Source organism: Corvus cornix, chromosome 3 (assembly GCF_000738735.6).
Source record: "Corvus cornix cornix isolate S_Up_H32 chromosome 3, ASM73873v5, whole genome shotgun sequence".
NCBI lineage: Eukaryota > Metazoa > Chordata > Aves > Passeriformes > Corvidae > Corvus > Corvus cornix.
This window is the reverse complement of record NC_047056.1, coordinates 53,098,958-53,118,377: the sequence shown is the minus strand read 5'-3', so window position 1 is coordinate 53,118,377 and position 19,420 is coordinate 53,098,958. Positions and strand designations below refer to the sequence as shown.

General features: G+C 37.5%; 1 protein-coding gene across 5 annotated transcripts in view; it reads left to right on the top strand.

Annotated features, from left to right (window-relative positions):
- Positions 1-19,420, top strand: part of TMEM181 (transmembrane protein 181) — a 36,860-nt gene that overhangs the window by 11,957 nt on the left and 5,483 nt on the right. For 3 of the 5 annotated variants that reach the window (XM_039569017.1, XM_039569019.1, XM_039569018.1), the window contains 14 exons: positions 1,817-1,920; positions 6,823-6,878; positions 8,109-8,199; positions 8,751-8,869; positions 9,935-10,051; positions 11,947-12,027; positions 13,018-13,117; positions 13,800-13,930; positions 14,536-14,627; positions 15,680-15,737; positions 16,419-16,521; positions 16,618-16,669; positions 17,259-17,341; positions 18,447-18,536. In XM_039569017.1, coding sequence (XP_039424951.1) covers positions 1,817-1,920; positions 6,823-6,878; positions 8,109-8,199; positions 8,751-8,869; positions 9,935-10,051; positions 11,947-12,027; positions 13,018-13,117; positions 13,800-13,930; positions 14,536-14,627; positions 15,680-15,737; positions 16,419-16,521; positions 16,618-16,669; positions 17,259-17,341; positions 18,447-18,536 — 1,277 coding nt within the window. Of the gene's footprint in view, positions 1-1,207; positions 1,396-1,797; positions 1,921-6,822; positions 6,879-8,108; positions 8,200-8,750; positions 8,870-9,934; positions 10,052-11,946; positions 12,028-13,017; positions 13,118-13,799; positions 13,931-14,535; positions 14,628-15,679; positions 15,738-16,418; positions 16,522-16,617; positions 16,670-17,258; positions 17,342-18,446; positions 18,537-19,420 lie in introns of those variants that run through there. The other 2 variants (XM_010400162.3, XM_039569020.1) reach the window with 2 other exon arrangements.

Below are 19,420 nucleotides of genomic sequence, written 5' to 3'. Positions count from 1 at the left end.
TTTGTACTAGTACGGATTTAATAGCTTTCACATGGTTTAAAGGAATGAAGGCTGGGGTTTTAAGATATTGATTTAAGAAAAAGACTGCAGTTATATCCCTGCTAAAGTTGTGCAGACAAGTTCTGGTTTGAAATGCCTGTCTTAATTGGTGTTTTTAAAAGTCGAAATCATATTTGTCTGTGAGGCTTCTGTGCAATGATCTCTGACGGAGATCTGACGCTGCTTCTGTGGTAATTACTTGGTAGTTTCATGTATGATTTGGCTTTTTTGGCTGTAAAATCAGCTGTTCTGACATCTAGACTGATGCAGAGTTTCTGCTGTGTGTAAAGATGTATGGCAAGTATTTTGCAGGTGCTCTGCCTGGAGTTCTGCACGGCCAGTTTGTGCAGACTCGTAACATTTGCAGTTACTTGCTTGCAGTTCTCATTACTTCTGTGGGGTTTCCCCCCTTTCCCACCTCCTTTGTGTGTTAATAAATTAAGATTTGGATCTCTCAAACTTTACAGTGAAGGAATAATGTAATTTTTTTTTTTTTTTGCTAGTGCTTCATTTGGAGAGAATGTAGTGATTCTCAAAGAAAACAAAGGCTTGTACTGGTTTAAAGTGAATTGTTTGCTTTGCTTTTAAGGGCTGCCATGCATGCAGCATGTGGTACCTGGTCCCAGGGCTCAGGCTGGGCTTATGGGAAGAATTTCACCACCTTTTCTGCAATTCTTTGCTGATGTGGTGAACCAGTAAGAGCACCATTCAGCTGGCAAAAAGAAGTTGTTTTATTCCAAGCTAAAAGGGAGCACTGTCATTGAAGTCTTACAGTTTCATTTCTTGCCATGGTGCTCATACACCCCATCAGCCCCCCAGTCCTACAGCTTTCCCATGTAAACTGTACAGATTCCTGTGATCATACCTACTGGAACAGCAGTAGAAAGCCAGGTATATAGTGGCTCAGTTCTGGTGTAACTCAAGAATTTTTTGAATTATGTGTTTAACAAAAAGGAAGATACAGGAGGGATACCTTATCTAGGATTAATTATTTGATCATATTTCCCTTAGGCTAACAGAACTGGAAGTTACCTGTTCTCCAGGGAATGCAGTTGGTATTTTGAATACACCCTGCCCTCCCCCCCCTTCCATTTTGTCTTTAACCTAATGATAACCACCAAAGCATAGTGCAAGAGATGACATTGTTTGTATGTGTATTTGTATTTTAGGTGTCCAATAGTAAACTTAAGTTCAGGTTTCTATTTCCCAAGCTTTGGTGGAGCTCAGACAAGAATTCAAAGCCTGAGCATGCACATCTAGCAGATCTGGAGTTCTGCCCTACTCCTTGTTAGGGATGATCCTGCAGGGGTGAAGTATATTTATGGGGTATAGACAGCTCTTCAAGATCCTGTGCAGGTAACTGGGTTCTTAGTGATGTCTGTCCCTTTAAATTAAGCTGTCATTGCAAGAGACATAGTGTCTTGGATGTTTAAATTATTTTATTTAATTATGTACGAAATAACAAAACCACAACTTTTTCTCCCTCTGACAAATGTTTTCTATTGCTCAAGTCTTAGGACAATAGAAAACCCTAGCATAAAAAGAATGGGCAAAATTCATACATTGTGGAGCACAGATACGTGTGCACATATATATGTTTAATAATTCGTGTTGTTATCCTTGCTCTATGAAGCAGCATTAATATTATTTTTCTTAGTGTTACATGTTACCTCAGAGTTTGGTTTAATTTTCTTTGTTGAAGAATGAATGGGGTCTATTTTCTGACCCTTTAGAAATATGACTGACACTAATTCTGTGGTTCTTTTGCTTCCTGTAGGCTGGCCCCGATGCGATTGTATACACTGTCCAAAAGGCATTTTGTTCTGGTCTTTGTAGTATTCTTTATTTGTTTTGGTCTGACAGTCTTCATAGGAATAGCAGGTAAGGATGTTCTCTTTTTAAAAGATTACAGTTCTCCTACATTTTGTCTAAACCTGTTGGTATTTATGGATGTATTTAAGTGCTAATGAGCTTACTGCTCCTGAGATGTCTGAGCAAGGGACAGGGAAGTGTTTCTTCCATCTCACTTTTTCATGGGAGTACTACCTACAAAGACTTAGCATTTGCAACTGCTTTGCAGGGGAGAGTCAGTAAAATGAAACAAAACAGCTTCATTGTAACATAATTTTTCAGCAGACTGCTACATTAATTCTTTGTATTTCTGTCTGTAAAGTGGTGGTGCTAGTACGTAATTTCCTGTGAGGACACTGATAACTGTTCGTAAAGCCTTCTAAATGTTTGGGTGATAAATGCCACAGAAATACAAAATATTTTAGTGTAAAAATACGAACTTCACTTGTTAAATGTGTGAGCTTAGGTCTCTGGTTTCGAAGATCTTTGGAAGAGTCCTGATGTGACCTGGGAGGCTAAGCAGTTAGTGCCTGGGTGCTTTTCCTGGAGATCAGAGAGATTTGTGGTAGTCTGGTCAACAAAGACGCAGTATCACTAGGGAGTTGAAAAGCAAGGGAGCCCTCTTTATTTCATGCCAGAGGGCTTTTCCAGGGCTAAAACATTCTTGAAAAATAAGTCAGTGTGCTGCCATGGCAGTGTTAAATATACTAATATTGTGCTGTCAGGAGAGCTTTATCAATACAGAAATGACAGACAGGTAGAGGGGAAGGGAGGGACTGCTAGTGATTCCTTAGGTTTTAATTTTTATATTTTTCAAATCCATACTGCCTAGTGTGTAACTCTGAAGTTTCTTGTGGCTGCTAGCTACGGTTCTCTCATGCTGGTTAGACATAACAAGCCTCTCCAAGCTTGCTTTCCAAGGACACCCAGATTGTCCTAGGCCCAAAATGTGTGAACCAACGTTGTAAGAAGGGGAGTAAACTTGGGGAAATTACATCATTAACTGAAGTTGTAATTGGAAAATTGATCCTGATATGCAAATGGACCAAACTTACAAAAGTGTGAAGAACTCGTGACTCAGGATCCATCTTGGGTGGAGCCTTTTAACTGCCCGAGGTGTGCCTTTGAAGGCCCTTCAAATAAGTACCTTTGTTCCCTTATTCTTGTCTAGTCTCTGTTTTTAGGTGGCCATCTCAGGCATCACTAGTCAGTAAGCAACCCACTCCCTATATAAGAATTACTTTAGGTTGTTATCTTCTTCCCCGATTTGCTGCTGACTTCCACATCACCCAGCATGTCCAGTGTGTTCTCCTGTGCCGCTCTCTGACACTTTTTGACCTGTCTGTTGGGTTGTCTCTACCTCTGCCCTGTCCTTCACCTCCTTTAGAGGGAGAAGGGCTGCCCAGGCCTGGGAGCCATCCAGTCCTGCCAGCCTTGGAAAGAAGGGCAGATTAATTGGAGACAGCTGTTCAGGCTTTTTGTGCCCATCTGTGCCTTGTAGGGAATAGATTTTTCATAATAGCCTTAAATAATAAAATTTGTCTGTGAAATAAAACCTTCGTTTGATTTATTATAGCAGCCGAAGGCCTAAATATGCTTTCAGTTCATAAAGGTTAACTGCTGATATTCCTGTGACTTGCTGAAGGATGCTGAAGGGCATTATTTGGCCCCTAAAATACTGCATAAACACATTTGCAAAAGCACATTTTATATGAATGATAAAGGGGAAAAAAGGAATTATTTACTTTAGTGTAATTTGGCTATTTGGCTTTAAAATTGAACCATATTTGTAGTTGTGTACTTATACTGCCAGGCTGCAAGAAATTAAAGAAAGGTGTTTTATGTAAGACTAGGCAAAAAGCAATGCTCCTGGAAGACAAAACTGAGTGTTTTGTTCTTAATCAGTAGCAGAACCTGACCTGGCGTGGCTGTGGGATTCTCTTCCTTGTAAGATTGGTCTGCTGGATAGTTTGGCTGACATAATTCATTATAACTTAAATATTTTTAAAAGAATGCTGTTTACCTTGGGAGGAGACTCACAGAACAATTACTGTGATATTCCTCGTGGCTTTTCTTGACAGCTGCTTGCTTCCTGTGAATAGAAGGAGAGGCCCTAACAACAGAATGCTCCCTCATTAAAGGGTACAGTCTGAGAAAAGTTCACCAAACCCGCTAAGTAAATGCAAGTGTGGGAGATACCCCCATATTTTCTGTGCTACCTGAATATGCCACTGACCACACTCTACATCTCTACTTGTAGTTCGGGAAGCCTGGCAGAAATCTTGCTTTTCATCTGAGAAATAAAGACAGTTCTTGTAACCCAAGACAGACAGACTTGTTTGGTCTTTTTTCCAAGTTGCACTCACTTTCTTTCCCTTTTCCCAATGGGTCTGTGTTATCTTTGGGGTGAGACAAGTGCAAAGGAAATCCAAGGTGCAGAACTCATTTTCTGTAGCTGTGCAGTTCATCACCTCAGGGTGGTTCTTTGCCTTTGTCTGTGATTCTGTTAAGTGAGCAAGACTAAAAGAAAAACAATAACTATTTAAATTAGTCTTCATTTATTAGTAATACAGCCACAGCATCATTTTGGTCAGTTGCTTTAAAAAGCTTTTATATATCATTTGCTGGAGAAGTAGCAGTTATAGCACTAGAACTTCATTATTTGCTTGGTTGTTGTCCTTAAAAATTTGACTGTGATTTCTCTGTTCCAGTATTGGTTCCTATCTTCCGATTAAAAAAAAAAAAACAACCTTAAAAAAGGCTAATTCTATTTGTTTTGTCAAGACTTAATTACTGACGTGATGGCTCACCAACTGTGAACACCTACTGAAACTCAATTATGCTTTTTAAAACAAAAAATGCCTTTCAAAAATCTGGTTTATATGTACTTGAGAACTGAAAAGTTCAATGATACAGAACTGATTTTATAGGGGGTGGCTGTTGGTGATGTTGCACTGCAAGTCTAATATGAAATTCTGTCTGTGATGGCTGAAATTCTTAATTTTTCCTTTTAAGTCTGTAAGATGGTTAATATTGTTATTAGAGCGGTTGCAGGAGCCCAAGCAGTGCTGCACGTTTAGAGCTCTCATGACAGCTAACCTAAAATACTTCTTGCACAGTGATCCCATGTTGCTCATTTATAAACTTCCTTCTTTTCCATTGTTTCTCCGTAGTGACTTTGAAGTTTTTGGTTTTTGTGAGAAACTGCTTTTCTTGCATAATTTTTGTAATACTGAGTTTGTGATTGAAAGAGCATATTTTGAGGATTAATAAATTCCGTTAAATTACCAGACCAAATATATACAGGGAGAGACCATTTGGACAGAGGGATCTTACTGGCCCAAATACAGGTGTTTATGTCCTGCTCGTGTCAGGAGAAATTGCTTATACAGCTTCCATGCAGTTATCCTGCTATACATCATCTCTGTGTGTTCACAACCTGCTGTATAGTCACAGATCTTTGCCTACTCTTCCCTGTCACTTTCCTGGTTTAGTCCTTTCATGTTTTGTGTACATAAAAACGTGTGCGTTCTTCTCCTCAGTACCGCATGCTCCTGCATATCAAAAAGGAAATTGGACCGCCGTCTGGAACCACCTTATCAGGGGATACACACAAGATGGGGCTTTCCTCAGAGGTGCATGATGATAGGGGGAAAGGCAACACAAGCTGGAACACAAGAAATTCCAGTTAGATATTAGGAAATTTTTCTCACTATAATGGTGGTTAAATACTGGAACAGGTTTCCCAGACAGGTTGTGGGAGTCTCTGTCCTTAAAGATGTTAGAGACTTCACTGGACATGGCCCTCAGCAACCTGATCAAATTAAACAAGGGTGTGAACTAGATGTCCTCTGTATGTCTCTTCTAACATAAATTATGGTTTTATTGCTTCCCCTTTACTGCATACAGTAGGGTGTGAGTGGATGTGTTGGTCAGTACATGCTAAGTGTGTGTGTGTGTCCATATCCAGAGTGATTGGAGGAGTGGTTGCAGAAAAGCTCTGATAACGAGCTGAGCATCTCTGACTACAATTGGACATGAAATTATTTATTAAATAGATTGTCTGCTGCAGGAGAAATTGCTTATACAGCTTCCATGCAGTTTTCTTTATTGATGTGATGATACACATAATATATGATAGCCCAGTTTTCTGTAGAAAAGGAGGGGGCCAATCTGAGTAAATTGAGAATTGTTGCTAAACAAACATGTGATACCTTGGCTTAAACAGACCAATGCAATGAAAATCCATCATTAGTCAGAAAGTGCTGTTACTGTGATTGTATAGGCAAGTACTACATGTACTTAAAAAGGCTTTAGCATCATGCACCAAATACAATGGGATGCATTTGCCCTGGTACCTGAGCCTTGAGTGCAGCGCATTACGGACACTGTGCTCCGTGTAAGCCAGGTAGCGGTAACAGTTTGGCCATGGAAAATTTGTACTGCTATTTAACGTGCAGTTTTTTCAGGTGTTTTCTGCAGTCCTTGTTGACCTTTGAGTTGCTGTAACAACAGAACCACCGGTGCTTAGGTAGCTTTTTCTGTAGCTGAGTGCTTTCATGACTGCACTCCCATAAAAACCTTGGGATATATGTATATAAATATTGTGTGGTTTGTTGTAGTAGTTTAGAGTACACGTTCAGGGCTTCTGACATGGAGTTCTTGATTTATAATTTACTTCCAATTTAATCATTCCTAGAAATACTATGGCAGAGATGCTTAAAGGAACATGCAGGTCAGATTTATAAATTATATTGAAATATCCAAGCGCTTTACCCTTTATCCGAAACATCTGAAAAGTGGAATACTGTTTACTTGCTTTGCAGGGAGTTATTTTGTACAGTCTTTTGAAAGCCTGTATTTACATCATTATTTATCAGTAATATGTATACTTCAATATATTTTCTCTCTTCCTTCTTATATATTGTAAAGGTCCTAATGTAATTGAAACTTCTGTAGCAAGAACTGACTTAAATAACAGCCTAAAGGTAAGAGTTAATAAATACTGTTGGATTATATGAATGGCTTTATTTAATGTTAGTAATGTTAAACATTTCCCTCCTTTCCTCCAGTTATTCTAAATGTCTTAGTGGTGCTTTCCAGTTTGAAGCTGAACATGTAATACTGTACTACCACTGTGTTACCTCATGAGTAGCCCAGCAGCAGTTTCTGGTCTCTTCCTGTTGCGAGCAGGTCAGGTGGAGAATTCTAGGATGTTTCTGCACTAGGCAGTTTCTGATAACGAAATGCATGAGTTTTTCCCTGGTGAATTAATGTTGGAGATTCTTGTAGGGAGTTCAGAAACAGAAATTGAGAACATGCATTGAAAAACAATACACTCAGTGGCAACTAATGATGTCTCTCTTGTGATTTCCCGTTCTATCATCTGTAAAGAAATACTTCTTTCTCTTGTTATTTGTTCACTATCATGTGACCAAGATACGGGATCTGGCTTTCTAACAGGAAAATTCCCATGTTCTTAAATGCTTTCATATTTTGGTTCTCAGTTCTTGCATTTTTGTTTGTCTGGCTCTTCACTATCAACTTAATATCTAAAGTATTTTTTGTGAAAGCACTAAAAAGGTTTTGTTGTGGATTTTTTTTAAATACTCTGGGACATTTTTTTAACCTATTAGTCACCTCTATATATTTGGATTGATACAGTACTGTGGGTGGATTTTATTTTTTTTAAAATACATCTTGATTTCAAATTAGAGAAGTCTTTCTTGCATGTAGGTTTTATCTTTAATGATATCTTGCATTCTTTTGAACTGAATGTGGGATTTTTAGAAAACCTAGTGGAAAACAGGGCTTTTTTGTAATTATAGTTGAACAAGTTTAAAACTGTGTAGCAGATGAAGGCCCACAAATCTGATTTTTGAAGTAAAGTGCTAAAATTATTTCTTATATTCAGGCTAGGCCTCAGGATTTTGTTTTTCATATCTGAATTCCTGTTTTATTGCTGCTGCTTTGATGGGCTTTAGGTAGTCATACCTTTCCTTACTGCAGTGCTGTGCAAAATAAATGTGCTGTTTAAACTACTTCTCTGTAAGACTTCTATGTCAGCTGCTTATCACACTGTCCATGGAGTAGCACATATAAATCTCTTCTCAAAAACATTCTCACAAACATGATTGACATGCCTTTCATCGTTGTAACTACAGCTATGTCATGTAACAGTGTAAAGGCTGGTGCTAACTTTGTGGGGTTTTTTACAGCTGAAGCCATTTAATTTAAGTTCGCCACCACTGTCAACTTACAACCAGCAGCTGTGGCTGACCTGCGTAGTTGAGTTGGACCAGCACGATGGTGAGACTCCTACCTAATTCTCAGGAAATTGCTATAGCAACCTGTCTATTGTATCTTTAATTTCATCTGTTACGCACGATCCTGTTGCTTTCTGGCTGTGGTTGGTGGGTTTTTCCTCTGATATGCTTTTCTTCCACTTCACCCCCCTCCCTTGGTAAAGACATGGACAGCACTGATTGAATTGGAAGCAACAGGAGTTGGGGAAAAGTTGTTATTTCTGTGAAAACAGTAGTATCTAAATAATATGTGTATTTCTTTCTTCATTTTGGGGGGAATTAAGTGTGTAGATTGTAATGATACTGATTTTTCAATAAAGCTTCCCTGTATATATGTGAGAAATACTGTATTAGTAATTGTTAATCTGTCAAGATTCAGTAAAGGGCTTGTGACTTACTGCCTATATATAAAAATACCCCTACTCCAGTAATGTATAACTGAGTAAGTCTGAGTAGTATTTGGATAGCATATGTATTTTAAATGATTTTGGAACTCTATGTGAGATTTCATTTCTGCATGTAGCAATAGATTAATGTTTTCTGTTTTAATTCCAGTATCCCTCAAGAAGAATGTGACTGTGACAGTCAAAGTACTGGGAGTGGTGAAGGATGGAAGCACACCATATGTTAACAACCAGGTTCATAATCGGACAAGATTACTCAGTTGTGCGCAAGTATGTACTTGCTTAAAAAAAGCTCTGGTGTACTGCATTTTCTTTAAATCTGTGTGCATGCTACTTACACTGCAAATAAGAAGAATGTGTCTGTTAAACACGTCTCAGGAAAAAGTCTACAGGACAGTTTTATTTGTAGTGGCAATGTGGGCAGTGATGCTGACAAGACAGCTGCCTGTCCATCACTTTTCTGTTTACTTCTGTGACTTCTGTCTACTGCCTGTTAAAGACCCCTTTTTCTTGTTAGAGTTGCTCTTTCCCAGTAAATCAGTGGGTCCTGTTCAGTCACTAAACAGATTTAGCAGTACTGAAGAAAGGAATTTTGTAGCAGAAGATTGGCTGTGAGCTTCCAGAGGAGAGAAAAATTCTTCTCCAACACCTTGCAGAGTCTGCTTGAAATCAGCTGGCTACTGTGTTCTGAAAAAGCTAAATTTTTTTGTCACTGTGAAAGAATGTTTGGATATTCTAATGTAATTTGCACTGAAATTTTTAAGATTAAAGACATCCAATCCAGCTTCTCCAGATGCAAATCCTTGAGGAAGGCCATAGCTGAAGTTTTTTATGATAAGCATATATAGTAAGTCAAGTGTTTTATTTTTATATAGATATATGCACATATCAATGAAATTTGCAGAAATTAATTACTAGTGCTCCATTAGGTTTAATTACACAGCCAAGAGAGCAATATACTTGGCTTTTATCTTTTCTCTTATTAACTTTAAAAAATGAGTTAGTACAGGATAGCCCCATCTCTTCAGCTTGACCCGACAGAGTTATTCAGATCCATCCTGGTGCTGAAAGCAGTTGCTTTCACCAGCTTAAGTGAAAAGCTGGCCCTGTTTATTGTTCAGTCATTGATCCACCTGACTGACTTTATCAGTATCTTCTGCTCTCTCTGGTATCTTTCAAGAAAGTCCTGATCAGACTGATTGAGATTGGTGAGCTATATAATAAATATCATCAATATTGAACCATTTAGAAACAAATTCTCCAACCTGTACAAAGAGCGCATGTTCTGGAATAATTTGAAGCCTTCTATGTACTATTCTCTGTGTGTGTTCACAGAAATGCAGTGAAATCATTGTTGCTCATCTGGGCTACCTGAACTACACTCAGTACAACGTATTTGTTAGCTTTGAAGATCTAAAGTTAACGTACACCATCCAGAATATTACTTTCACAGTAAGTATAAAGCTTTGTACTAGTAAAAGAAGTCTCTTTAATGCCATAGAAGTGTGCTTTATCTGTAACAAAGAAGTATCAGATTTTTGAAGATAAATAAAAAAATGTACCATAATTATTTTTTCTGTCACTACTCATGTCAGAGCTGTTATAGCATTTACTGTTGATAAGGGTCTAGACCAATTTTTTAAACTCTGTAAGGAAAAATTTTTCTCTCAGAACTACTACTGCTGTTTTCTGTAACATAAATTTAGTCTGAATGCTGGGAGATACTTTTTACAATAGGCAAGCTAGATTAGAAATCCAATTTTCTGCATTTGGTTATAGAGATGTTGCCTGTCTGAAGGATGGTATTTTTTTCAGCCTCTCCAGGAGGTATATCAGAATTATCAAAATTTTCCAGACTTCATGAAAGTGTGGGCTGGAAAGGTTTAACAAAGTCAAAGAAAAATGAAGAGATTTTTTTGGGGGGTGCTGTGCTTATGAGGAAGAGAATTTTTATTTTTTTTCAGCTAACACAAGCAGGTTACTAAAATAACTCACTAAAATGACCTCCAGTGGAATAACTACCTCAGTTCATAGTGCTAAAGATTGCTTATAAAACACTTATATCATGTGTATTGATTGACTCCAGGAAGAAATTTAGAAACATTTGCATTGGGAGAAGAGGGAACTGAACTAAGTTTATAACACAGGTTACTATGGTATATAGCATTCAGTGTGTGAGAGCAGGTTGCAACCAAAAATCTTACTGTAAAGGAAAAATATTTTTAATATACTGAATTAACTTTCTAAATATTAATATTTTTAATATTCTAATGCATAAAGCACATAATTAAAAATAAGCTCTAGGGGGGAAAAAACCCCTAAGCTCACAAACTCTTTATTTAGTGCCAGATTTCAAACAGAACAAAGTGTTGGGGCATTTGTAGTTGTACAGTTTATTATCTTGCTTTGCAGGCTGCCTTTAAGGCAGCCCTGTGTGTAACCCCAAAACCACCCCAACCCAAACTTTCCCGCAGCAACTAACATTGTCATATTTATTTCATTATTACAGTTGTTTATGGTGATCTCAGTTGAAATCAATGGATTGCCTTTTGCATAATAGGTTTCTCTACATATAATTTTCATTCTACATTTACAGTTTAAAAAGACAAGAAAGAGGTTGACAGATTTAATACATTGAAAGGTAAAGCTTCTTGTTCATATGAGCAGAGCATATATTGTGCCAGGGAGTTTACATTTCAAAAATGGCTTCAGAAGCATGCCAGGTATGAGATAAATTGTCAACAGAGCAGAGTTTATGCAAACTGACATGTTATAATTAATATTTATGCCCTTCTAATAATTACAGTAGAAGAAGGAGTCTTTCCCCCTTAACCCATGTGAAGATTTCTGTGTTTGTAATAAGTTATCCTTTCTTTAACTTCTGAGACAAGTGAGGAAGCTTTAAGAAAACAAACCCCTTACAGAAGTACCCCTGTACCTTTTTGACCTCTTCATAATCAATTTATGCATTGACCTTGGTAGTACAGAAGAACACACTGGATTTACTCATTTATTGACATTCAATTCATTTGATTGAAAGTGCAACTGAAATCAGTGAAGACTATCCTTTTTGTCCTGAGAGTGCTTTAACATATGACAGCACCGAGTATGTTATGAAGTGGCAAGATAAAAGAGAAGCACTGCCATTAGGCTGCTTTGCTTATTTTTTTATCAGATAGTCCTGTGAGTACAAATTTATCTTTCCCTGGTGACATAGTGGAATTTGGTTGTACCTTTAAATTTTGAAAAGCCACAGAACTTTTCAGTATCTGCATAAAGCGCTAATTATTGATGTCGTATGTAGTCTGTCAAAATACCATTCATTGGGCTCTTCTGTTTTCTTGTAGTGGAAGACCTATAATCCAACTTTTTCACAAGTGGAAATATGGTTCCGATTTGTTTTTGTAGTTCTTACTTTTATGGTCACGGTAAGATTTTGTTTCAGCTTTTCTGGAGTTTAGTATGGAGGCAGCTGCTTGCAGTGCTGTGTTTAGTAATTTAACCCCAGGCAGCAAAGTTAACATATCACTGAATGGCTGTAAAAACATTTCTGAAACACTTAACGTATTTCATAGTTGCTGCTATATTGAAGGGACATTAAGAAAATAGGATAAATGGGAAAACTTGTTTTTCTAAACTCTGGTTTTGGATTAAACAGAAAAAAAATTCTGCTTAGACAAAGGAAATTGTGATGAGATGCTAAAGAAAAGTTTTTTTTTTCTTTGCAGTGTAGGTAGGTTCAGACTTTGGAATAGGATGGCCAGAGTGTGGGCTCTTTGTCTCTGAAAATGAGCAAAACTCAGTTGAATATGACCTTGATCTAACATTAAAATTATCACTGCCTTGCATGTGAAGATGGGCCAGGTGACCTCCAGTGGTCCCTTACAACCTAAATTATGCTATGATTTAGATGATGTATCCTTTCTAACCTGTCTTGCCTCCTGGAGAATAAGTGTTTGGAAAAAAAAAAAAACCAACATAAAATCTAAAATCCAGAATTTCCAGAGTAGGGACATCAAAGTCCTGCACACTTGCATAGCATTTTTCTCACATAGATGATGTTGCTCAGGAGGTAACTGAATATAAAATGCAGTCTGCTTTGTAAAAAGTGAATTCAAGTGGAAGTTGTTGATAGTATGTGACCAGTAATGAGGCAACATTTTTTTTTCCCCATAATGTTGATTTTCATGTACTGGTTGATTTACTTCTTAGTTTGCTTGAGGAATTAAGTAATTTGCATTGGGGTCAGCAAGCAAACTTTAAGTAGAAACGAGGAGACCTGGCTCCTGTTTTACAGTGTTCTCAGTGGCAAAGACCTCATGAAGTAGCCTTTGCAATGTGCTGTGCTCTCTCTTAGCTCTGGTTAAACCATTGAAGGCTGTATGCCTTCCTTATAAATTGTTGTTGTTGTTTTATAGTGTCTGTTTGCACATTCCCTGCGGAAATTCTCCATGAGAGACTGGGGTATTGAACAGAAATGGATGTCCATCCTACTTCCTCTATTGCTACTTTACAACGGTACTCGTATCCTGGAATTTCTAGAAAGCCTCCTTTTTAAAAAAGAAGTAGAAAAAAAAAGAAAGAGAAGGCAAAATGAAATTTCTCCTTGAACTTATAAGCAGCTGTTTGTATGGCTTCAGAAAACTAAATTTAAAAAACAAACCCTTTCCAAGTGTAGCAAATTCAAGGGCATAAGGAGTAGGTGGATTTTGTTCTTCTCAGTCACATGAATGTCAGCTATTTGTTTAAAGCCGTGATTGGAATAGGTGCCTACCATACTGAACCTTTCAGTTTCTGTTTGTCTGCTGTCTTCTTCATTTTTTAGATACTCACACTTTAGTTAAAAATGGAGGCTACTTTTAGTCCAGTAAAACACATCAAATTCTAGCACTTTCTGTCAGTACCAAAAGAATATTTGCATCTTAGTCATCGTATGGTAATTTTTAGGTCATCACCTTTAACAGCGGTTTAGTAGAAAATCTAATAAAACCTGACATCTTCTAGAAATGCTGGCAACCATTTGAGTTTCTACAGCAGAGCGGGTTGCTGCTGAAACTTCAGTTTCAGTTACTCGTGTAATTTGAAAAATCTAGGGGTTTTTTGTTCTGCTGTAGATAGATTCTGCTTAACTTTTCATAATGAAAGCTTTTTTCCTCTCTGTTTGACTTCTTCTTTTTTTTTTCCCCTTTTTTTGTTACAGATCCATTTTTCCCCCTTTCTTTTCTGGTGAACAGCTGGTTTCCTGGAATGCTGGATGATCTATTCCAGTCACTGTTTCTGTGTGCATTGTTGTTGTTCTGGCTTTGTGTCTACCATGGTATAAGAGTACAGGTAAGGGATACAACACTGTCTTCTACTTAGCGAGGAGACAGGACTTGTTTTGTTCAGTTCTCTCAAAAGGTAACAAAAGTGAAACCAAATTCTTACAAAACAGACATTTATTTTATTCCTAAAATACAATGTGACATATGAAGCTTTGGAGTTAATGATTTATGGTGAAGTAGATTATTTTGAGTCTGCCAAGCCTAAATGAAACAGACGGGACAGTCATCAGAATTATGATACCATTATGCTTTGTTCTTGCTTGAAGAGTTTTGATGTTGTATGTTGTAGTTGATTGGTTTTTTAAACTACTTTAAAATACTGTGTAAGAGAAATAGGAATTCTGGAGCCTATTCGTGTATTTACATTATCAGTGAAATATGTGGGACCTTATAAATAGGATGCTCCAACTCTACTTCATCTTATGAACACAAATGATGATGCAATATAATGTCTTCTCTAGTCACTTGTGCAGGATAAAAATACAGAAGATTAATCTCTTAATCCAGTTCATGTTGAGTGACACAAAGATGATAGTTATTTTATTCTGTCAAGAATGAATAAAATCTCAAATGTGGGTTCACACCTTCACCACACTATTGTTTTCCTAACAGGGGGAAAGGAAGTGCTTAACTTTCTATCTGCCCAAATTCTTTATTGTTGGACTGTTGTGGCTGGCCTCTGTTACACTGGGAATATGGCAAACGTAAGTAATTTAAAATGTAGTGCACAAGTATGAGCTGAGAGTGTTCAAGAATGAGAAGATTGTGTATACCTAGTGGTATCTATTTGTTAATGCTCTGATTGTGATACAGGAACAGAGTTCAAATTCTTACCTCTTCCTGTTCTGCAAATTGTGACTGATTGAAAACAGTTCTCCATGGACAAGCTAGTAGTAAATAATTTCATAAATCTGAGTGCGATCTAGAAATCACTACTTTGTCAATATGTTGTGGCTCCCTACAAGAATCACTCCAGTGCTATGTCTCAATTTATTTAAATTTTAGTAGCTGAAGCAACAGTTTGTCTGTACTTAACTATGACATAGTTTGACCAGACTTTCTGGACTATTATACCTGCTCAGCTGGTACTGACATGGCTCAAGCTCTGCTGTCTTTACTCAAAACTCTCTTCTTTTGCTTGGTTTAGTGGTTCTCCTTTTTTTCCAATTTGTTGTGTCAACATAAAGGTGTCACTCTTCCCCACCCAGAAAACTTCATCCATTTTAGTATATTTGTTGTTTCTATCCTGTTTTAGTCTCAAGTGTTTGCCTCTTATTTTACCTCTCAGAAGGGAGATACCTTCTAACCTTCTCCTTGCCATTGTACCTTGTTGAAAGCAGTGCAGTTGCAGGAAATGCTCATGCTGTTAGTAAAATTGCTATGAGGGAAGGTCTCATGCTGCAGTTTCCTAAGGATAAAATGTAAACACTGAATCCTGAAGACTTGTAGGAATCCTGAAGGTTTGTTGGAATTTACAAGACACACATTTTCTAAGAAACAAGTGGGGACATTGGACATGATCACAATTTAAATCCTCCATATTTCTTCAATTTTAGTTTGCTATATATAGTAAATTGTCGTGACTCCATTGGACTTAATGGCATTGCACCAACTTATACAGCCACACCCTTTTGTTATAAACTCTGCATAGTAACCTTAAACCTTTTCTTTGTGAGTGGGTTTCTTGGTCAGTATGTCTTTTTAACATTGTCTGGAATTGTGCATGTACCCCCTTTTAATTTTGAATCTCTTCTAGCGTGAATGAAGTACATGATCCTACATATCAATACAGGGTTGACACAGGTAATTTCCAGGTAAGTAAAAAACGTCTTCTTGCTGTCCAATTGTCAGGTGCAGTTAGGCAATACAAGGAAATGGGGTTTGTTCTTCTATAAAAATCTATAACACAATTTAGATGTGTTAGATGTGCTGGTCAGATGGTCTTACTCTGACTAGATTACTTTTGTTTTTGCATTAGATCATGCATAGACCATATTGAGATCCATCCCATTGAGAAAAGTAAATTGTCTTGCAGATCTGGAGACTAAACACCACAAGTTTAGTCACAGACTAAACTGACTAAACTGCCTGTTTGGATTGAAAGAAAAAAAATTAAGTCTGTTATTAAGTCAGTTTTGTACATCTTAACTCCTGCCAAGGTCCCCTACCCTAGTAAATTTCAGACTTTCTTGTTTTAAAGGAAAATTTGATGTACATGGGTCCTTGTATTGTTCTTGGGAGCTGTGTTTTTAGAAAATTATTGAGATTCAGCCAACTCTGAACTCAGTTAACAAAATCTGGCTTCTATTAAGTTTCCTTTCTTTACATTGCCCAAAACCTACCTGACTGTATTACCATCCTTGTTTCATGAGCCTACTTTCCCTGCATAAATGGACCATTCTGTGTTGTGCTTTTGGTGACTAATGATTTCTATTGATGGAAGAAGGAATAGATGAAATCTTATTAAATAATAAAACCTAACACTTTTCTTACAGGGAATGAAAATCTTCTTCCTTGTGGTGGCAACCACATACATTCTCTACCTTTTGTTCCTGATAGTGAGGGCATGCTCAGAACTTCGAAACATGCCGTATGTTGGTAAGGAATATTTCTTTTGATTCTTCCCAAACTGGCTTGCTTCTCCTAGATGTAGGTGTAAATTAACTGATAACAACTTTTCTTAATCTTTTTCAGATCTCAGGTTAAAATTCTTGACTGCATTAACCTTTGTAGTGCTTGTCATTAGGTAAGGCTTTTCAAAGTACATTTGTCAGTACTGTAACTTTTCTAACCTTTTTTCAGGGCTTTGAATACATTTTGTTGCTAATAAAATAGTCAGTGAAACTGAAGAATGCCTTTTGATATTACTGTGATGGCAAGCATTTCCTAATTTTTTAACCCTTGAGGCTTTTTCAGCTAACTTTATATTATTTCGATTACCATGGCCATGCACAAGATTTAGAAGGTCACTTGGCAGAGCTCTTCTGGAGCTTTGTAGGCTTCACTTAGTCAAAGCAGAAGTTAAAAGTTAATTTCTTACATTACTGTTAATATCTGTTTTCCCCACACCAAGCTGTTATTTCAAATAGCTGTTGACTATTGGATTGTCTGTAATGGATGAAATCTAAGGATTTCCTCTTTTCTCAGCTGAGTACTAACTTTTAATCACAAAAGAATCATTCTTAATTTAGACCTAGCAAAGCAAATGTATCTTAAAATAAATGGTCAGCATATTAACATACTTATTCTCTCATACACTCTTCTATCAACCTACTGTTTCAATTTTGCAGCCTAAGGACACAGTACACCTATATGCTTTATTTTTTTCCCCACAGCATTGTTATACTGTACCTACGCTTTGGAGCACAAGTTCTACAGGACAACTTTGTTGCTGAGCTGTCAACTCATTATCAGAATTATATCCTTGTGTTGTGATACTGCTCAAGTGGGAATGTTAATCTGTTGTCATGCAGAAGGTACTTTAAAATGATGTACCTAGGACTGTGACCTTTGACTTCTAGGTGGACTCTTGAAGTTGAGTCTGTTTTGTTTGAGATTTCCTGTCAGCATTTTGTAATGGCTCTTCGTAAAGGTTATAATCTAGACAGTCTCAGTCTAGTGTGTCCACTATGGACACAATGCATCACAACTGGTTGTGATACTCTCCAAGAGGAATGAAGACTTAGATATGCATGCCTGGTGCAAATCTAACTAATTTTAATGAGATATTATGGCAAATTTGGCTGTATTTGCTGCCTTAGTTGTTTGCTCTATATTTACCAGTTGTCATGGAGCATACTAAAATAGGAGAAATTAATAGTTTTGAAGCCACTGAAAATGCATTTGTGTATTGGTCCAAGTCTACATGTGATACAGGTCACAACAGATAATTTAAGTGCCTTGGGAGAGACTATTTCTGATGTCTGTTGACAACAGGATTATGACCTGTATTCCTGGCCATGAACCTTGAGATCCTAATTCATTCTACTTTCTGAGAGTGCTTGTGTGACTGCAGCTGGTCTGGCTACTGATCAGCTTAGGTATGAATTGGGAGGTAGGAGAAAACAATATGTAAAACCTTTAGTATTTACCCAAAACAGTGGCAAGAAACCATCTTCAGAGTTCTATCCACCTGTAGTCCTTTCTCCTTCCTCCTTCATCACTGTGCTAAGGAAGAACTTTTTAAAAAATGAACCAAACTAAACCCACCTGAACACCCAACTTACTCTGCTTTCTTTCAGCATTGAAAGAAGAGCTATTTGATCATGCACTCCACTGCTCAAGAGCAGACTGTACTTGATGTTACTTGTGTTAAAGCTCTGTTTTCAGTGGGAGCTTTACCTTGAAATAGCTTGAGTAGATTAGTTGTCGCTGAATTTAAAACATGCAGTTTTGTTTAGCCATTCATGCTCTCAGTAAGGTAAACATTCTTTCCATTGAAACAGCCTGTGTATGGGTTGGGTCTTGTTTCCAAAGTTAATATGTATGGAACTATGCTGAGCAATATCCTTGACACTTACTACCAGCAGAATTCTTATCATTTTACGGTTTATTGAACTTTTATCTCTACACATTAGCCTTCGTGTATTCTCCCTCCAAGAATGCACTGTATGGTAAGTGTGAGTCATTGTCTGGCAAATGTGGGTGACAAGAGCTGCCATATTAGCAGATGCAGTGCAATGTCTTTGTATTTTGGTTGTCTCATTACTGTTCCGGTTTGCTTTGGGTTAACATAAGCAGAAGCTGCATTCACTGCTCCTGAGCAAATTAGTATTGGAAATATGAAGGAACACATAAAATGTAATCAACTGATTAGCCAGTATGATGTTTGCCTGTAATGCTTTGAGTCACCTTTGAAGTGACTCACAGAGAGCCCTTAAGGAACAACATCACTTCATTTGTACTTCTTTCTAACAAAAGTTAATACATTGGCATGCTGGCAAACTGGACTCTGAAATCAGTAACGTGCTGTTGGAAAAGTAGGAGTGAAACTGATCTCTAATATGGGAAGAATTTTGGAGAACTTGCTGTGGGGTGGGCTGCACAGGGCCCATATAAAGGGAGATAAAGGATTGAGTGTCGCTTCTGGTTTTAGATTCCTATGTAGAGGATACAGTCTGACTTACATGATGATTATAAAGCATTTCCCTCTCTAACAGATAAAGATCTTTAAAATAAATATTTGTACTGAGTACATTCTCTGCTTTAAGCGTTCTGTTCAAAATACAGAACCATAGAAGAGCCCAGGTTGGAAGAGACCTGGAAAGATGCTGTGGCCCAGCCTTTCATGGGAAAGGAGGCTAGATGAGATTATCTAGCAGCCTGTCCAATCATATCTTGTATGCTGAGAGCCTGCAGGGGGAAGGCACTAAATAGTGGAGCTGGTCCTTTCTCTAAACTTATTAGAGTTGAGATGGACAGAATTGTTTCAGGAAAATGCTATTTTTCCATCCAGAATGGAAAAAGAACTGGCTGCATGCAGATAAAGTTGAAAACC